Source organism: Siniperca chuatsi, linkage group LG8, assembly GCF_020085105.1.
Source record: "Siniperca chuatsi isolate FFG_IHB_CAS linkage group LG8, ASM2008510v1, whole genome shotgun sequence".
NCBI classification, from domain to species: Eukaryota; Metazoa; Chordata; class Actinopteri; order Centrarchiformes; family Sinipercidae; genus Siniperca; species Siniperca chuatsi.
In genome coordinates, this window is record NC_058049.1 from 14,856,023 (window position 1) to 14,873,158 (window position 17,136).

The 17,136-nt window shown below is 40.9% G+C and overlaps 1 protein-coding gene across 2 annotated transcripts; it reads right to left on the bottom strand.

Annotated features, from left to right (window-relative positions):
• Nucleotides 1-3,196: 3,196 nt before the first annotated feature.
• On the bottom strand, nt 3,197-16,664 carry LOC122880291 (E3 ubiquitin-protein ligase RNF38-like). Of its 2 annotated transcripts, XM_044205268.1 has the most exons (13): nt 16,249-16,664; nt 15,226-15,716; nt 11,366-11,418; nt 11,015-11,196; nt 9,291-9,723; nt 8,017-8,157; nt 7,644-7,832; nt 6,486-6,647; nt 6,283-6,386; nt 5,538-5,619; nt 5,317-5,438; nt 4,968-5,067; nt 3,197-4,234 (listed from the first exon to the last, which is right to left on the bottom strand). In XM_044205268.1, exons 2-13 carry the CDS (start codon nt 15,509-15,511, stop codon nt 4,172-4,174), a joined length of 1,917 nt encoding a protein of 638 aa, XP_044061203.1. In that variant the 5' UTR covers nt 15,512-15,716; nt 16,249-16,664; the 3' UTR covers nt 3,197-4,171. The 2 variants fall into 2 exon arrangements, with proteins under 2 accessions (XP_044061203.1, XP_044061202.1); XM_044205267.1 differs by having other exon boundaries at nt 9,291-9,726; nt 11,018-11,196; nt 15,226-16,664.
• Between the last annotated feature and the right edge of the window lie 472 nt (nt 16,665-17,136).

The following is a 17,136-nucleotide window of genomic DNA, read 5'->3' on the forward strand; positions in this document are numbered from 1 at the left end:
AAATAAATCAATAAATGACTTTGTCCTTGCAAGTATAGATAGAATGACACTCATAAAAAGTACACAAATACAAACACACATTCAGGCTTGCTCTGAGGCCACAAGTGATGTCATGTCATTTTATTTCACACTGTGATTCATCCAGAGTAACGTCTCCTTCCATTTAAACTCTCCTGCTTGAAATATAATTGAGTCTTTAATGCACACTCACATGCAACTACACATGCATTGCACACATATAAACACACACAACGTGCCATAAACTAGCAAAGCACAGCTAGAAATGTAGAAACTCTTGACTCTTCTTGAACAGTGAGATATTTATGTAGAAAGACAAACAGAATTATCCTCATCCACACTTCTATAAAATATATATTGCTTACAGTCGGCTGCATGTACAAAAATATTAATTCAGGTGATTCTTCTTCTTTATCTTGTCCTTGCAAGTTTTCATCTTCTTCCCCTCGCTTTGACCTGCAACTGACAGACTTGAATAAAGTTCTTCTTCCTCACAGCCACTGAAGGACAAGCTGCCTGGAACATGTCACCAGTCCGGGCACAGCCTGAGGACAGGACAGCCTCAGCCATTGGAGTGCAACTAACCAGCCAAAGAGGAGGACATTCAAGCCAGAACTTTTACCAGTGGGATCCCTCTGTCGCAGCTACAGTGATACTGTAAGGAAAGATTGTCTGGCTGAGTCTTCGCAAAAATAAAGGGTTCCTTCCATGCAGATTTTACTCAGCAATAGGGATGTAAATGTGAATATGATGGCAAGATCCTGATCAAACTAACTGTATACGACTGCATTAATATCAAATAATACCCAGTGATAAGATTATCAAGATACTGCAGTACTGTGAAATGAAAAGCCCCTGCAGCTTCATTTCTGCATTTTTCAGTCCATGGTAATGTGAGTGTTTCAAATGTTTGAACAAAAGCAATTTTACATCAAGAGGGGCTCACCAGCCATCTAAAATTGGAAAACTTCTGGCCTCATACAACCCTGGACATGAAGTGGGAGATGGGAGAGTGGGAAAGAAAAAGCAAGACAAGACAAATATTGTTTGTTCCCTGAGTTGAGTAACTCGGCAGACAGTTTTAGGCAAAATCCCCCATCCCTTCCACTTCACTGCTCTGCAGCGGAAGCGGGTTAAAGGAGTGGGTGGTGATCACAGCAGAGGCAAAGAGGGAGAGGAGAAGGGTGGAAGAGAAGCATAAGTAAAAAGACAAGAGGAGAGGAAGAACAGAGTGGTGAGACATTAAAGAACAGAAAGAGAGAGGAAAGAGTAAACAGAGGACAGTGCATGAGGGGGACAGAAGAAAGAAGAGGCACAGTCACTGAAGGAAAGGACAGAAGTGGTGGAGGATGAGGGGAAAAAGCAGAAAAGGGAGGGAGGGATAGAGTGAAAGACGGTGGAGTAAAAGACGCATAGAAGGGGGGTGAAGCAGAGAATTGGAAGAGATGAAAGATGAAGAACAAAAAAAGGAGAGCGGAAGCAAATAGTTGGACAGGGTGAAGGACAAGGACGGGAGGACAGTGCGTCATCAGGCCTCGGTCACAAGGTTTCTCATTTACTTAAACATGAACTCAAAATATATATACATATCCTCTCTGTCTCTCAAAGGGAGACAAGTATCTGACTTTTTATAAGTTTTAGGTGGCATAGACCTGCATCACCTTATGTGGTTTGACTACTGTTTTTCAGTGTAGAAATCAAAATGAACACCATCAGGATTAAAGACGACCTGACCAAACCTGTGCTCAGACATGATCAAGTCGTTCTTTAAGATGTTGTGTTTGCAGTCTCTCTTTCAAACTGGTCATCTTTACTTGGCATATTGCCACTAACGTATCTGTCTGTTCAACCCACCCTGTATACCATAAACACAGTTTAATGTTAATAGATTTGAGTTGTATAAGGGTGACAGAAGAAGAATGAAAGGACCACATAAATACAGGACTTTTTTTTTTATAGTTTTGACCAATTTTGTACCTGCAGCCTCCTTCTGACACAAAGGGTGAATCCAGATTTGACACCAGGTCTTACTACTAGAACCACAGAACTATTATCTTTGGACAGATGTCTCCATGAGCTCTTACAGAAGTCACTGCAAGTCAGCAGAAATGGCACCACAAACTCAGTAAGAATGGCACAATATAAAGATTATAAAAACTGTCCACAGGTGCTTGCACCCTCTTTGTCAAAATCTTTGTAAAACAGGCTTTGTGAATTATCTCCATCAAAACACAATGACATTTGTGTTCTCTATGCCTCAAGCAGTTGCTTGCAAAAATGTAGCCATTTGTGCTGCATAGCCCAGAGGTGACATCTGCCTTTTGGAATTCAACTGTAGATACTGTATTAGTATGTACAGTAACAGTTTGTTAATCAACAGAAGGCACAAGACAACAGGCATGTGCTGCTAGGGAAACAGCTGTGTGCAGTCAGGGAAACTGACATGTACATGGACAGTGGAGAAACAGACGTGTGCTGCATGGGGAGGTGGAGGGCCTGGCTGCCTGTCTGTGCACCAACTGCATGCAGACATTTATTTAAATTGCTTTGTAGATTTAAAGTTAAGGAGCATTTCACTGATTCATGAAGTTGTCAACTGTGGTCTTTAGATGCTTGGTTACAATAATAGTTTAAGTTTGTTCTCTCAGTTTCACATTCATATACAATTCTAACTTTAGTTACTGCACTCATTACGTCTTGTGATATCTTAACTTACCCACTCAGTTATGTTGTATTTTTAGTTGGAATAATTCCACTATATTGCTTTGTAACTTACAGGTCTATAACCATTATTACTGTTTGTGTGTAACATTTACCTTGCTCAATCTGCAGTGAAAGAATGTTAATCACATACTGTCTACCTGTAAACCAAAGAATGTGTGTAATAGGGGAACCAAAACATAACAAAAGGACCATAAATTGGGCAGATGTGGAGTGATGGTAGTCTAGAAGAGCAGTAACACCTCCTAGTGGCAGCTTGACGCTGTTGCACCTCCAGACCAAAATCTGAAAAGATGGGGCCACCCAAAACAGCAGTCTGCAGTCAGTGACATTTTTAATAATACCACCACCACTTCAAATCTAGCACAGAGAAATCCAGCACAACCAAACCTGACTTTTTTCAGGTCTTAATTTGCTGAAGAAAAACAAAAACAAAGAACTAATATATACAAAATGCTAAGTTTAAAAAGTTCATATCAAGCCTTTTATTTGGTATACAGATATTCATAGATTTATACAGTATATATAGATATATGTATATATGTAACACATGTGCCACTGCAAAGTCACAGACAAACTTATTTTTACCAAGAAAAGAAAGGAAAAGAAAAATATATAATGTGCTTAATTTCAAAGTAGAGCTGTGAAGCGCTTGTAATGAAGGATGACCAAAACCGGAATGATGAGGTAACTGCCAGGCAGGAAAACAATCACTTATAATGGTTGAATAATAAAGTATAATAATATAATAATAATCTACTGAAACAAATGGTTCAAATAGGCAACCGAGAAGTATAGTGGCAACATGGACCCTTAGTGTCAAACTAGAGAAAAGGATTTAAGTCTATAACATACATACACACATAGTATGCATACAGACAGACAGTGCATAAACGTACAAACAGGAAGTAAAGTCAGACACTCATGAGAGCAAAAACTCTCCAAATGTTGTTAACTCTTGTCTGATACACAAAAGAAACTCAGGCGTGCTCCTGGTCATCTAAAAACCTCTCCCACACACATACACACACACATACTGAAAACACACAGTCATGTACCACAGTCTGCATTACAGGGCTGACCAAACAACGCTTGCACAGGGTGGTGCATGCACGTGTACACACACACACACACACACACATCACAACAATAGTGATCAGGCATGGTGTAATTCACTAAAAGATGTGAGGGCCTGCATTCATGTGAACAGGAAAGACACATAGAAGGGAAATGACAGGGAGTAAAATAAATGTATGGAGAAGGGATAAAGATTGAAAGGATAACAAACGAGCAGGAAGTGCTGCACAAAATGACAAGGAAGTGGTGTGTGTGTGTGTGCGTGTAAGCACATACATGTGGATCAATATATCAGGAGCAGGTAGTGCTGAACGTGTTTGACAGACAATTAGGAGTGTCTGGCTCCCTCATGTGGTCACTCTGAGTCTCTCTGGACCTCTGAGGCGTCGGCCCGACAAATGGGACAAGTCCTATTAGCCTGAAGACAGAGAGGGGAGACAAAAATGATCCAGTTAGGTTTTTAGAGACAGTTCATATCTTCAGTCACACAAAATGCCCAGTCCTAAAACTGTACATTTGGACAGTGACTAAACTCACCACTACACTCCTCCATAAAAGATTGTTGCAATGAATTTCAGATGACGACATTTTCTTTATTTGTTGTGTATTGATTTGTAATTCCTATAACCCAATTCACACTGAGGCTTTGGGCTAAGCCTCATGCCTCTAAATCATAAGACTGTGTGTGTGTGATTAACACAAGAACTTCGTGTTCAAGTAGCTTTTTTAGCATTTTGAGTGGGAAATCACGTGTCGATATGTGTACAGCTTCTTCGGATGTTCCTGTCCTGGGGTTTAGTGAGGTTTACAGATTTTACTGACTGTTCTGTGCTGAAATTAGGAACAATGTTTCTGTTACCTAACAGATCTCTTGAGGAGTGAGATTCTCTCACTACACCTCTAGAATTACGAGGTGTCTGTGTCACTTAATAAATGTATATTTGGACTGAGAGTGTATTTGTGTCTTTAAACAAAAAATAAGGTTTTCTCTAGGTAAGTTATGGATTACTTGCCAAAAACCAGACTTACAGTCATCAGCAGGCTATTATGTGACACTTTTGCTCATAGACTTGAATCTATCACCAAGCAATGTGCGATAACCCTTAGATGAACTCAAATATATGTGTGTTATCCATGGAGTGGATACTTACTCTCAGCCACTTGTCGACACACTTCCCGTGGAACTCATGGCTGCAGGGCAGGACTCGCAGCAGTTGGCGGGACTCAAAATCACTCATACACACCACACACCTGCAACACAACAGGTATTAGCACGTAAAGTCATTTGAATTTTGAATTCCAATATGCTTTGAAGTTGTTTTAAGCTTTCTGTAGCCACAAATATGCTACATAACTGCACAAATCTGCAACTGACAAACATTAACCTCTGTCAAAATCCATAGTTTTGGTGATCCTGAGGAGCCAACACAAAAAAATCAGGAGAATAATTCACCCGACCAACAAGTGATGACCAGGTGGTTGCAAATGGGCAGCACTCACAGTGTTTGTTCAGACTGATGGTTATTTGGATTGAACCGATAGGAAGGAAGTTGTTCGATGTCTCCCTTGGTCAGTCCTCGGAGTTTGGCCTCTCCCAGACGCTCAGCGAGGTTCAGGAGAGCCTGTGGGGGAAAAAACCATCAGCAACAACAGAAGAATCAGAGTCTGCATCCGGCAAACATACAGACAAAAGAATAAAAAGAAAGCAGATGAAGACTAACCTCATAATTTTCCACTTCTCCATCGTCTACATCCAGCTCTAGACTGATCGCAGGACCTGTAGGCTGGACTGGCAGCATTGAACTGCAGGAGGAGAGGAATGGGAAAAAGTTCAATTTATCAAAGAAGGAAATTAAGTAACTAAGCTGTGCAGTAGTAGTTAACTTTCTTCTCAACACTTTACAAAAAGAAGCTCTGATAGCATGCATAAAAATGAACAGGTACGATTCTGCCCTTTTGTAGCCATAACTTTTATGTAATAAATCCTTTATTGATTCACGCGTTTATCTTTGTTTTCCAGATTTAACTAATGCCTAAATTAGTAAGACCTCTCAAAAATTCCTTATCTTGGAGAAGACGTTCAATATCCTTGTCCATGTAAAAATTTAATTATTGAATGTTTCAACAAAATAAAATGATCTGACCCTATTTTATCCTCAGTTTATAAATAACATTTTAAGAAATCTTTTCTAATGGCCTTCTTTTGACTTCTCCAGGTCTAACTAATCAAATTAAGTCTCTGAAAATATTACGCATTTTCATAAGGACTTAATAAGGTGGATTTGGTTGGTCTGTCTGTTCTATCTGAAGTAATATTAGTCACCCAACATAATCATCAACACCCTGCAATTGGTTGCATATTTCAAAAACAAATATCAGGTGATCTATTGGCCAATACAAATTAAAAACATAACCATTTCTTCTTAACTGTCTTATCTTAGTAAGTTAATGTACTGATCTACTTACAGGAAATAAGGCAGGAGGCTGGGGTGGTAAGGCGAAGGTGGCAGTGGCTGTTGTGAGCGGTACCGTCGCCCCGGGAGACGCCGAGGAATAAAATTTGGGTAGGACTAGGGGGCAAGTGACAAGACATACATGACAAATCATTCACATGGATTTTTATTTTCTCCTACACCTTTGAACACTATTGAATTATTCTTATTGCTCACCACTCCGAAGAACTCCTGTGGCAGGGGGTCATGGGAGAGGAAGTGAAGCTGTGTGGAGTGTGGCGCGAGGGCAGGGTGGGTGGCAGGAGGATAGTGGATCCCAGCACCCAAAGACAGGTGTTCTCCAAGCAGCTCCACGTCATTCTCTATCCTCTGTAACGGCTGGGTGGGAGGAGAAGAAATATGTGGAAGATCAAAAGGGACACATACACACTGTTCCCATCTGAGATTATTTGATGTGATCAAATGTGACAAATCCAGTAAATGAGTAGGTGCTTAGGACATATTATAGAAAAATAATATACTGTACATAAATATAATTAAAAGTCCTTTGCATGGATCAATCTAACTGTTGTACTGGCATTGCTTTGTATGCAATTTTTAAGCTGCTTTAATTAAACAGTAAATTATTAATCAATATGAAAGCCACACAAAACATAAATGTGGGCAACCTCCAAAAAGAACTAATGTACTTCAGCCTGAAGCTTTTGGCAAAGACTTACCAAGGTTCCACAACAACAATACTTTACAACACAATCATTTTATCAGGATCAGCTTTGGCCCTTGTAAACTTTGGCACACGCTTATTTGAACATTGATGCACAATATTGACATTTTTGGAGAGAACCATGATTTTTTCTTTGTCGTTTTATCCAAGAACGACACAGACATTTCTTCTTTAACTGCAATACCATCATTTACCTAGTTTTCGTTGGTGTTGTTTACGCATACATCTTAAAAAACACCCTATTTCAGTACATGTCCTGATTTATTACTAAACACTACACTGTTTCCAAATGCAAACACTAAAGGAGAACAGCACAAATTGCTTCAACTCAAATGTATAAAATATGCATAATCTATTTTGTTTTTACATTGTAAAACACCTTTGTTGCTGCATTTTTTATACAGCAGGTGGAACCTTTAAAGCTTCCCTGAAAAATGCTGACTGCCACACTGGTTCCCTGAAAACTTAGTTTTTGTCTTTAGGTAGTTTTTTTAGAGATGAACAGAAAGTTAGATATAATCAAATAAACAGGACAATCAAATCTAATTGATTCAAACTTAAGCTTAAATGCCATATTTTATAATATTCACAAAAGCTGATACCAAATCAACAGAGGTTGAAACGAGCATAACATATGAATTCCTACTCACCGATCGGGCCTGCTGCGTCGGATAGGGTCCAAACTGTCCAGGCTGGGGCAGGTGAGGTGGGTGATGGGAAAGGTGTGTTGGGGGATGGGGGAGGTGAGGAGGGGGGAGCAGGAAAGCCGGGTCACTGGACAGCAGTGATGGGAACGGGTAGGGCATGGGTAAGTGCTGCACAGAACAAGTCTGAAGGACCTGCAGTAGCAGAGAGACAGCAAGAAAACAGCAAGATTTCATTTAGTAAGACATGTTGCAAACAGTATTATGAAATAATGAAAACTCATCAGTAACAGGAAATCTGCAACAGTACTATGTGGAAACATTCTGACCAATCTAGACAGCTGGAATGAATCTCTTACAGAAACACAAACACACTCACAGTAGGAGGGACACTGCAGACAGGATAGTGCTGTCCACTGAAGACTACTGAGCATGCTGGGATCTGCTGAGGGGCAGAGCGTGGAGGCAGGCCTGGTGGCGCTCCCGGAGGAGACACAGCATACGATACTGGAGCTGAACCCTAAATATGGAGATCAGAAGGGACAAGGTCCTCAACTTTACACACACAGACTGATTTAAAGTTGAGCAGCTGGAGTAACAAGACTTAGTGCACATTGGCTAGATAGCACATATCAAAACCTCATGCATCAGTGCTGACACCACAGATTTATCTTTGGGGTTATGATTAACAAACCTCTTTGTGATTTAATGATGCTCACAGGAGGATGTCTTGCAGTTACAGTAGTATTTTGAAGAAAGGAGCAATGCCTTTCCATGATGTAACTGTCACTAATTTGTGGATAGGAACTCTGACATGAACTTGGTTGAACTATTATTTAAATCTAAATGGCATTTAATTGACTGAAGTCAAACACCTCAACTCACTCTTTCACCTGCAAAAGAAGTCCTGTGACCGACTTTACAGTTTATCTATTATTGTTAATTGTTCCCATCAAATCCAATTAGTAGTGTAATGGGTTTCACTCTATTTAAGTTAAACGTACATAGTGTAACACCACCAATTAGTAATGGCTATAAACTATTTGTTAAATATTGGATAGGAGGCTTTAAAATAAATAAATAATTTTTGCTTGTATTTGGCTTTCTGAAAAGATCAATGATACACACCACAATTTCTCAAGGGTAAAGTTTCCATTTGCCAATAAACTTTCCTCCACCCCAGCCAAAAAAATAAAAAATCATCCCCTACTGGAAAAAAGGCAGACAAGCCAGACATGCCAATAGTCTGGCCCACATTAACCAACTGAATGTTTCACCTACAAGGTGACAATTAGTTTTCCTTGATAAATTACAGGAAATGTAGTTACTACTTTCAAGATCGAACAGACCACAGTAATACATTAAAGTAAAATCACACTAGTGATACTCTCTGTAGTCTTCAACTGTAAATAAGTTAATATGCCCATGAATAGCTGTGTTTAATGTTCACATTGCATTGTTTTAGGAAAAAGTGTCTAAAAGTATGAGAAGGAGACAATAATGCAAAAGAACACTACCTTTGAGAATTACACCATCAGTCATAAACAGCAAGTCATGTTTACACATTTCAGAAGTCAACTGGAATAATTTCACTCCTTTCTCAACTGTAAGAACTGTTTTTTTTTTTCCCCCACTACATCATCTTCAAGTCACCTGCTCATGGAGGTCCAGCACCAAACTGCTCTGTTGCTGGGATGGGTGGGGGTGTGGGTGCTGTGGATGGGCTGCAGGGTGCAGCAGCCTGGGAGACAGGTTCGGTGACTGGTGGAGGGGCCTCGGGGAGGGGTTTGGGGGATGGTGTCCTGGGCGCTCTTCAGGCCCGGGCCCCAGCCCTCGGGGAGGTTGCTGGCTGTAGGGTGGGTAGCCCTGAGGCGGAGCTGAGTGACGGTAGTTCTCATCCTGGTGGCCTGGCGACGGCCCGTGGTGGGAGTGCAGGTGGTGGTGGTGATGATGGTGGGCGCTGGGGTGGTGATGGTGGTGGTGGTGGTTGTTGTTGCTATTGTAGTGGTGGTGGTTGTTGTGGGCGTGGTGGTGGTGGTGACGGGTCAGGCGGTCTCTTCGGCCACGCTGGCGTCTCATTGGAGGACTGAGGTGAAAGAAAGAAAGGAAAACTAAAGAAAAGGCAAAAGGAGCTATGTTGTCATTTGCATCATTATAAATATAGTACTAGGGCTGTCACCGTCAGCAAGGAAGTGCTGATAGAGTACTCCACCAATTTAGCATTGCACTACTATAACACTGTCAGACTCATGGACAGTTTAAAACAAACACATTCATCATCCTTGTCAAAACCTGGTGCCTACATTACCCACAATGCAACTCGACAGCCAACAGTTTGGTCGGAGATTCGGGTGTGTTTTCCTAGTAGCAGCTAATGTAGCCTTGATCTGTTAAACTTGTAGTCTTCAGCCCCAACCGTCATTGACTTAAGTGACATCACTTGAGACAATTTATCAGATTTCACACAGCTCCCTCTGGAGCCACAAAAGGCTTTTTTCTCGGTGGAGTTCCCCTTTAAGTTTGACTATAAAAACCTAACTAAAATTTTACTTAATACTGAGAGAAAGCCAAACAGACGAGGAAGACAATGCATAAACTATGTGTGTGCTAAGAAAAACAATAGCAGGCTAGAGAGAGAGAGAAGATAATCATTCCCTGGAGTTAAAGCCGTGGATGCTTTAACCACAAACGGGTGTATCAAAACAGGAAGGTACGGACTGAAGTTATTGGGATTTTATAACTAAAATCTACTGAACATTACTACACCTATTGTACTGTTATTGTATTGATGCTTTGATATTTTCAAGCATTTTGTTTTTGTGTTTGCCCATCTGGTTTAAGACCATGACTCAAAATATAGCTCTATTTAAATGATTTCACTAGTGCCCAATTATCAGCCAACAAAAAAAACATAATAAAAAGTCTGACTGACTGATTAATTCTTATAGTAATCTATCACATAAAAGACAAGATTTGTTTTCTATCATTGTTAATTGAACACGTGGGTTTTTTGAATGTTGGTCAGACAGAATAAGCTATTTGAAGAAAGAAATTTGGGATAGTGATTGTGATTTGGGAAATTATGATGGGAATTTGTCATTATTTTTGACATGTGATAGGCTGAACAATTACCAAAATAAAAATGAAGAGATAGATATATATATATATATATATATATATATATATATATATATATATATATATATATATATATATATATATATATATATATATATATATATATATATATATATATATATATATATATATATATATATATATATATATATATATATATATATATATATATATATATATATATATATATATATATATATATATATATATATTTGTGTCACACATACACATACTTACCTCTGCGTCGGTTGCGAAGAGGCGTGTGGCATCTCTCTGGCATGTAGTGGGGGTGTGGTCTGCGACTGGGAGGCAGCTCCCAGGGGCGAATGGGAGAGGAAGGAGTAGAGGGAGGGGCAGAGCTTAGATCCAACATGGACTGCTGGGAAAGACGCTGCCTTTTCGGGCTTGGGCTGTCTTCCATCTGCACAAAGGAGGAGGGGGAACCAGGGGGATGGTTGGTCAGGGAAAAACAAAAAAGGAGGACAGACAAAAGGGGAGAATGAATAAAAAAATAAAACAATGACATATGAATCCTATTCAAACCAGGAGCAAAGCAGAAGCAACAGGCAGCGGTCATGTTTCATACTTACTTTGTCCCGATCCTCGCTGCACACATTATCTGGATGAAAATGTAGCACTCCTCCTGCAGGCCACAGAGGAAAAAAACATAATCAGATAAGATAGGGCTGAGAAAAACATCAACATCACAAGACACATGGACATATGCCTGCGAAGCCAACAGAAATACAAAACCACCAACTACACACAGGCAGCTGGTTGCCTTTGATTTTATTTTCCATTCCAAGACCCCACTGGATGCCAAAAAAGTCGTTATCTTGATGAAGCCTGGTTGATTTGCTTAAACAGACCTAAAACTACAAAATCCAACAGTGATAACAAAAACGTGCATCCAACATTTTGCTTCACAAACAGAGTTACAGTCCTCTGTCCTCAGCGAGAGTCTGTCTTCCAAACAGGCTTTTGAATTTCCTGCTTTAAACAAGCAGACAAGAGAGGAAGCCATCTCTGGAAGATGTCACACTGGACTCTCCCTCACAGACAAATGATTCCCTCTGATCAATCATGAAAAGCTTGTGCAGACTCACAGAAACAGACACACAGACATCCACATATCAAACGCATACGACACACCAGAGCGTCTTGTTGGCTTTGCACATGTAACATTGTTTGAATGCAAATAATGACTTGTCTCCAGTCGTCAGCTCACCGTCACTTTTCTCCAAGTTACCATAGAGTAGTATCAAAAGGTGAAATGATTAATAGAATAATTAGGTATTAAGCATTACCTGGTTCCAGCTTCTTAAATGTGAACATTTGCTGCTTTTCTCTGTTTTATATCACTATAGATTGAAACTTTTCGTTTTGGACTGTTTGTCAGACAATTTTTTTTAACTGCATTTTTTACAGTTTTCTGACATTTTATTAATAGATTAATCCAAAAAAATGGACGACAGATTAATCAATAATGATCATAATCGTTAGTTGCAGCCCTTGTACTATACCATAAACTGGAATGACACTGTAGAATAAGCCCTATGGAAACTAACCATTACCAGAAAGCCTGGCTTCAAGTCTCTGTGTTGGCAAGCATCTGCTATGCTGAAGGGTCCCTGAGCAAGGCAGTGAACCATTATTAGCTCTGCAACAACAGCTCAGTACCATGTTTCTTTGACATTTTTTAAACCTCCTTGTGGTGAACACGTGATAAAAATCTCTCTCAAAAGATCAATAGACCATTACAAAACATCCTTTTTATGTATTAGATTAGTATGTCCAAAAAAAAAAATACAAAAAAATAAAAAAAATAAATCACATCACTGAATATAGGTAATACCATAAACATAATCTCTGAAGACCACAGTGCTCTCCCAGCTGTTTATCTGACAGTCCACATGTGCAATCTGGATGCAGCATGTGCACACAGACATTTCAGCAGCTTAAGAAGGATGTCCTTGAACTCAGCCGACAAGAGTTCCCTCTAAGCAGTCCCCCAAAAACCTAAAAAAAAAAAAAAGGAACAAAACTCGCCTCCCCTCATCTCTTTCTTCCACTATTCCTCCCTCATCCAAACAGCCCCGACTGTCTCCTCAGAAACAACACATCTGAAAGCAACCCCCCACCCCTTTCTTGTCTTTGCGACGCCACTCCAGAGCCATGTGAAGTCTGCCGATAGTGACAGCTCAAAGACGCCCTGCTAGTGGCTGCAGAGAACAGAGGGATGGTCTGTTGACTGACTAGCCAACAGTAGGGCCAACACACTGGCTTACATCTATTCATTTACCATCACTTTTTCTTTAGACCTCAGAGGGTCCTGTGCCTCAGCCGCCCATGCTTTTTGAGGAGAATTAGGTCTGTTAATGCTGATTCACCCCGGGGACCAGAGGAGAGGGGATGGTGAGCCAGACTCGACGGGTTATGTTGGCTAGCAGACACGACCTTGTTGCCTCCGAGCATGGCTGCTGGGGAAGACTGACACCATTTCTTTCTGACAATCAAGTCAGGCAGGCAGGATAGTGAACTTAAGAGTATCAGTAGAAATTTGCTCCTGTTATTTAGAAGAGACAAGCCAAAGATAGAGAAACCATCTATTTTAACCAACATAATCTGTAGAGATATCAGGTGAAAACAGTATTAATGAAGACAATCTGAAAAAACTGATTGCTATTAAGTTGCAATGCTGGCAGGTTGTGGGATGCAACACTCACTATTAAAGCTACACTGGGTGATAACATGCTTGACACTGGGGGAGTGAAAGAGAAGAAAAAAAGGAGGAGGAAAAAATCAGAAGTAAGACAGAGGGACATATTTTTTAACACCCCCAAATCCAACCCTGACACATTCTGCATTAAGGGATGCCAAGGGGCGTAATAAAGTGACATGTAAACAAACTAGCACAGACAGGAACAGGAAATCTGTAATACACACTCTTATTTTGCGTACACACAAACCCCAGCCATCTAAGAAGAAGCATGTGCAGCTGTTAAGAAGAAGGAGGCAGATCACACAGCTGGGAGACTCACTGTTTAAGTCAGTCACACAAACCCTTCTGTAGTCTCTCAATTTGGGAAGCATGTGTTTTTGTGTGTGGGGGTTATTTTGGGTGTTTGGCAACAGTGCTGCTATTACGATAGAGGCCCATTAAAAGCCTGCTTTCACTCATTCACTGCACTTTTTTTGCCTTTGAGGGACTCCAATTTGGTATTACAGAAGGTTTCTCCAGTCACTTTGCAATGGTCAGCAATGGAAACCTGCTGAACACTAAAAAGACTGGTGTCAATGTTGAAAACAATGAAAGGAGGCTGGTGTGTAGTCTCAATTAGAATTTCTCTGGCAGTTTCATTTGTTTCTTTCTCCTTAAATGTTTGTTTTGGGGAGTTTTTGATTGTCTTCTTAGTGAGTTTGGATTGGGTAAGGAAGTGTTGCTGTTGTGGGCATGAAAAGCCAATTGAATTAATGTTTGATTGATACTGGGCAATGCAAATAAGTATGACTTGACCAAGTGAAAAAACCAACAACTCTATTCCTCTGTTTCTTTGTGTTTGGACAGTGATCTGAAACTGCAACACCTTATAAATTTTGACTCTACCCTGAACCACTAGATGAGAGATATGTTTGACTATTTTGGGACAATATAGAGCTGTGCACGGGCTAAAATGTAAGTTGAACAGCATTAAGGCTCATGGATGAAAGAAAGACTGTACAATGCCAGCCTGCATCACAGCAGTGAGGAATCTGAAACAAAAAGATAAAATCGCTATCAAGAAAGATTTCATTTCAAACAATTTCAAGGCTTGTTTCAAGGCTCCAAACTGCTCTTTCAATCAGACTCCTCTTATACACAGTGAAGAAGAGTGTGTAGGAGGTCTAAACCATTAGGCAAATGCATATGAACAAGCAGATAGATAAGTTTTATTCAATGTCCACATTATCACTAAATATATCTGTAGATATAACTCTTAATTAATTACTTAACTGATTACCTAGTGTTATTTTCCTTATGTCTTGATTACATCCACAGGAGTAATATAATAGGACTTGTAGGCCTTCAGCAGCACCATGCCTGGACTATCCAAAGGAAAATTCTGCAGTACTAAATTCCTACAGAGGGCCAGTATAATTTGCACTGTGAGTATAAATCCAGACATTGACATACAAGACAAAGTTCAGAAGACTGGTTGGCTCTATTTACCTGAGTAAATGCTATTCAAACCTCTAAAGCAGAGCCACCACTACAACACCTGACATGACATATAGCTGGCCTTTCAAGCAACAGCTGGCAGTGAAAGCACCAAGCCTTTTAGTTAAATGTCTCAAAGCCTGTTAAGCTGCTAGTGGTCTGCCTGCATCCCTCAGGGGGTGTATCCTGTGTGTGTGTGTGTAATGATGCATCTAGCCGGGCTGCAGGCCCTGTTTACTGAAGCCTGCTTACCGGCCCCGGGGTGTCTGTGAGCTCCATGCGAAGAGTGGCGCTGTGCCCCTGCAGACAGGTAGCTCCCCTGGGTGTGCTGCTGCTGGCTCTCCGGGTAGCTACGACCACCGTGGTGCGGCGCCCAGCCGGGGTTGCTCTGCTGCGGGTAGCTCACCCCTCCTCCGCTGGCGTTCATCATGCTCCCGTTACCAACAGCGTTACCACTGCTGTTGCTTCCAACGTTGCCGTTCATGCCGAAATGAAAGAAGCCAGACCGAGACCGCGACCGAGTCCTCGGGGGGTCCATGGCTGGGGATGAGGAGGGCGATGGTGGATGGACGTGATGAGGGTGGGCTGGAGAGATGGACGTCCAGAAACGGGCAGGAGCCTCCCTCTTCAGACCGCTTCTCCGCGTCTCTCTATCCACCTAGTTACCTTTGTTGACGACCGGCTACTGCGAGCGTTTTCTGAGGCATTTAAAGCTGTTGTGTCGGTATAATGAGATGAGATACCTGGAAGCAGCGGGTTCAGGAAAGCACAGCCTTCAAATGTCGCACAAGCACCATCTGCATCGACTCCATCCACTGTCTCCCTAGCTATCTGTAAGGGTCAACTTAACGGAAACAGCTTGTTTATTCTTACAGCTAATGAACACAAGTATTTAAAAAATATATTGTAGTTATATCAGAATGCGGTACAACAAAACAATAATCAAAATACTATTTTTTCTATATTAGTTATCAGTGGTTTTCTCCGTTACCAGAACAACAGCTGAGCAAGTCTCAGGTTCTCTATTGTCTTGTCACACTGGAACAGTCGGGCTTTCCTACAGTAAAATAAAGTATTTTTAAAGGCATTAACGTTAGTCGCAAGCAGTTGAGTCTATACGAGTGAGCCCATGGCCGACGCATATATTAACAAGCAACTGCAACTGAAGTTGATATCGCTCGCTCTCTGCCACCGAAAGCTTGTCAAGTTAAATACTTAAATCCCTTAACACAAGCAAGATGGCTAGCTGTCGAGCGTCAGCAAACTAAAGGATACCAGCTGCCCTGATAGCTAGCTGTGAAACAAAGTTATTAGCATAGGTTCGTGAATAAATTATAACTAAATTTCAACGGGTAGCCTACTGTAAGTAGTAAAGTTACACCCATTTGCGTTGGCTAACTATAGCTACTCGTTCATTAGCATAATTTTCCAGCTAGCCCAAGGCTAACAGGAAGCGGAGTCTAAGAGGGGAAAACAAGTCCAATAGTGCCGACATTACAAGCTAGCTAACGTCGCACTGTACCGCGGTAAGACTAGTCGTTAAACAGTGCTAATGGCGGATTACCTCAGACCGCATGAGAAACAGATAGCTACCTTATCCGTCAAGTGAGGTAGACAGTATTTGTCCAATTTAAATCCCCTCTCGCATTCGCTATCGAGTGTTTTCTCTGGTCAGCGGGGAGTGTAGTGGAGATCAATCAATGGGAGTTTCACATCTCTACCAAGTCACCCCCAATCGATCACAGAGAAACATGTAGCTCATTGCAGGCCTAAAACCCGACGTGCTTGGAAGTAAATCACACAAACCCAAAAGCGAAGAAACGTTAAAATTCGTGCAACACATATCAAAGCAAGATTTGTTTAATTAGCAGAGGTCAAGGTCGATTTTAAGCAGCAGCTTGTTATTAGAGTTGACTACTTCAGTCTGGCAAACCCCGGGCAGCTGCTCAGTTCATTAATAATTCAGCAGCTTCATACCAGAAATACTATAAGACAACGCTTTTGAAGCCACTAGTTTCATGCAGCTTTCCAGGTAGACGAGCTCTACATACACTGATGCTTGAAGCCTTCTCCGATATACTATATAAAATACTATATAAACCTAAACCCCTGTTCTCCCATGTTTTCACGTATCAGACGTCACACAATAATCCTCTCAGTGAA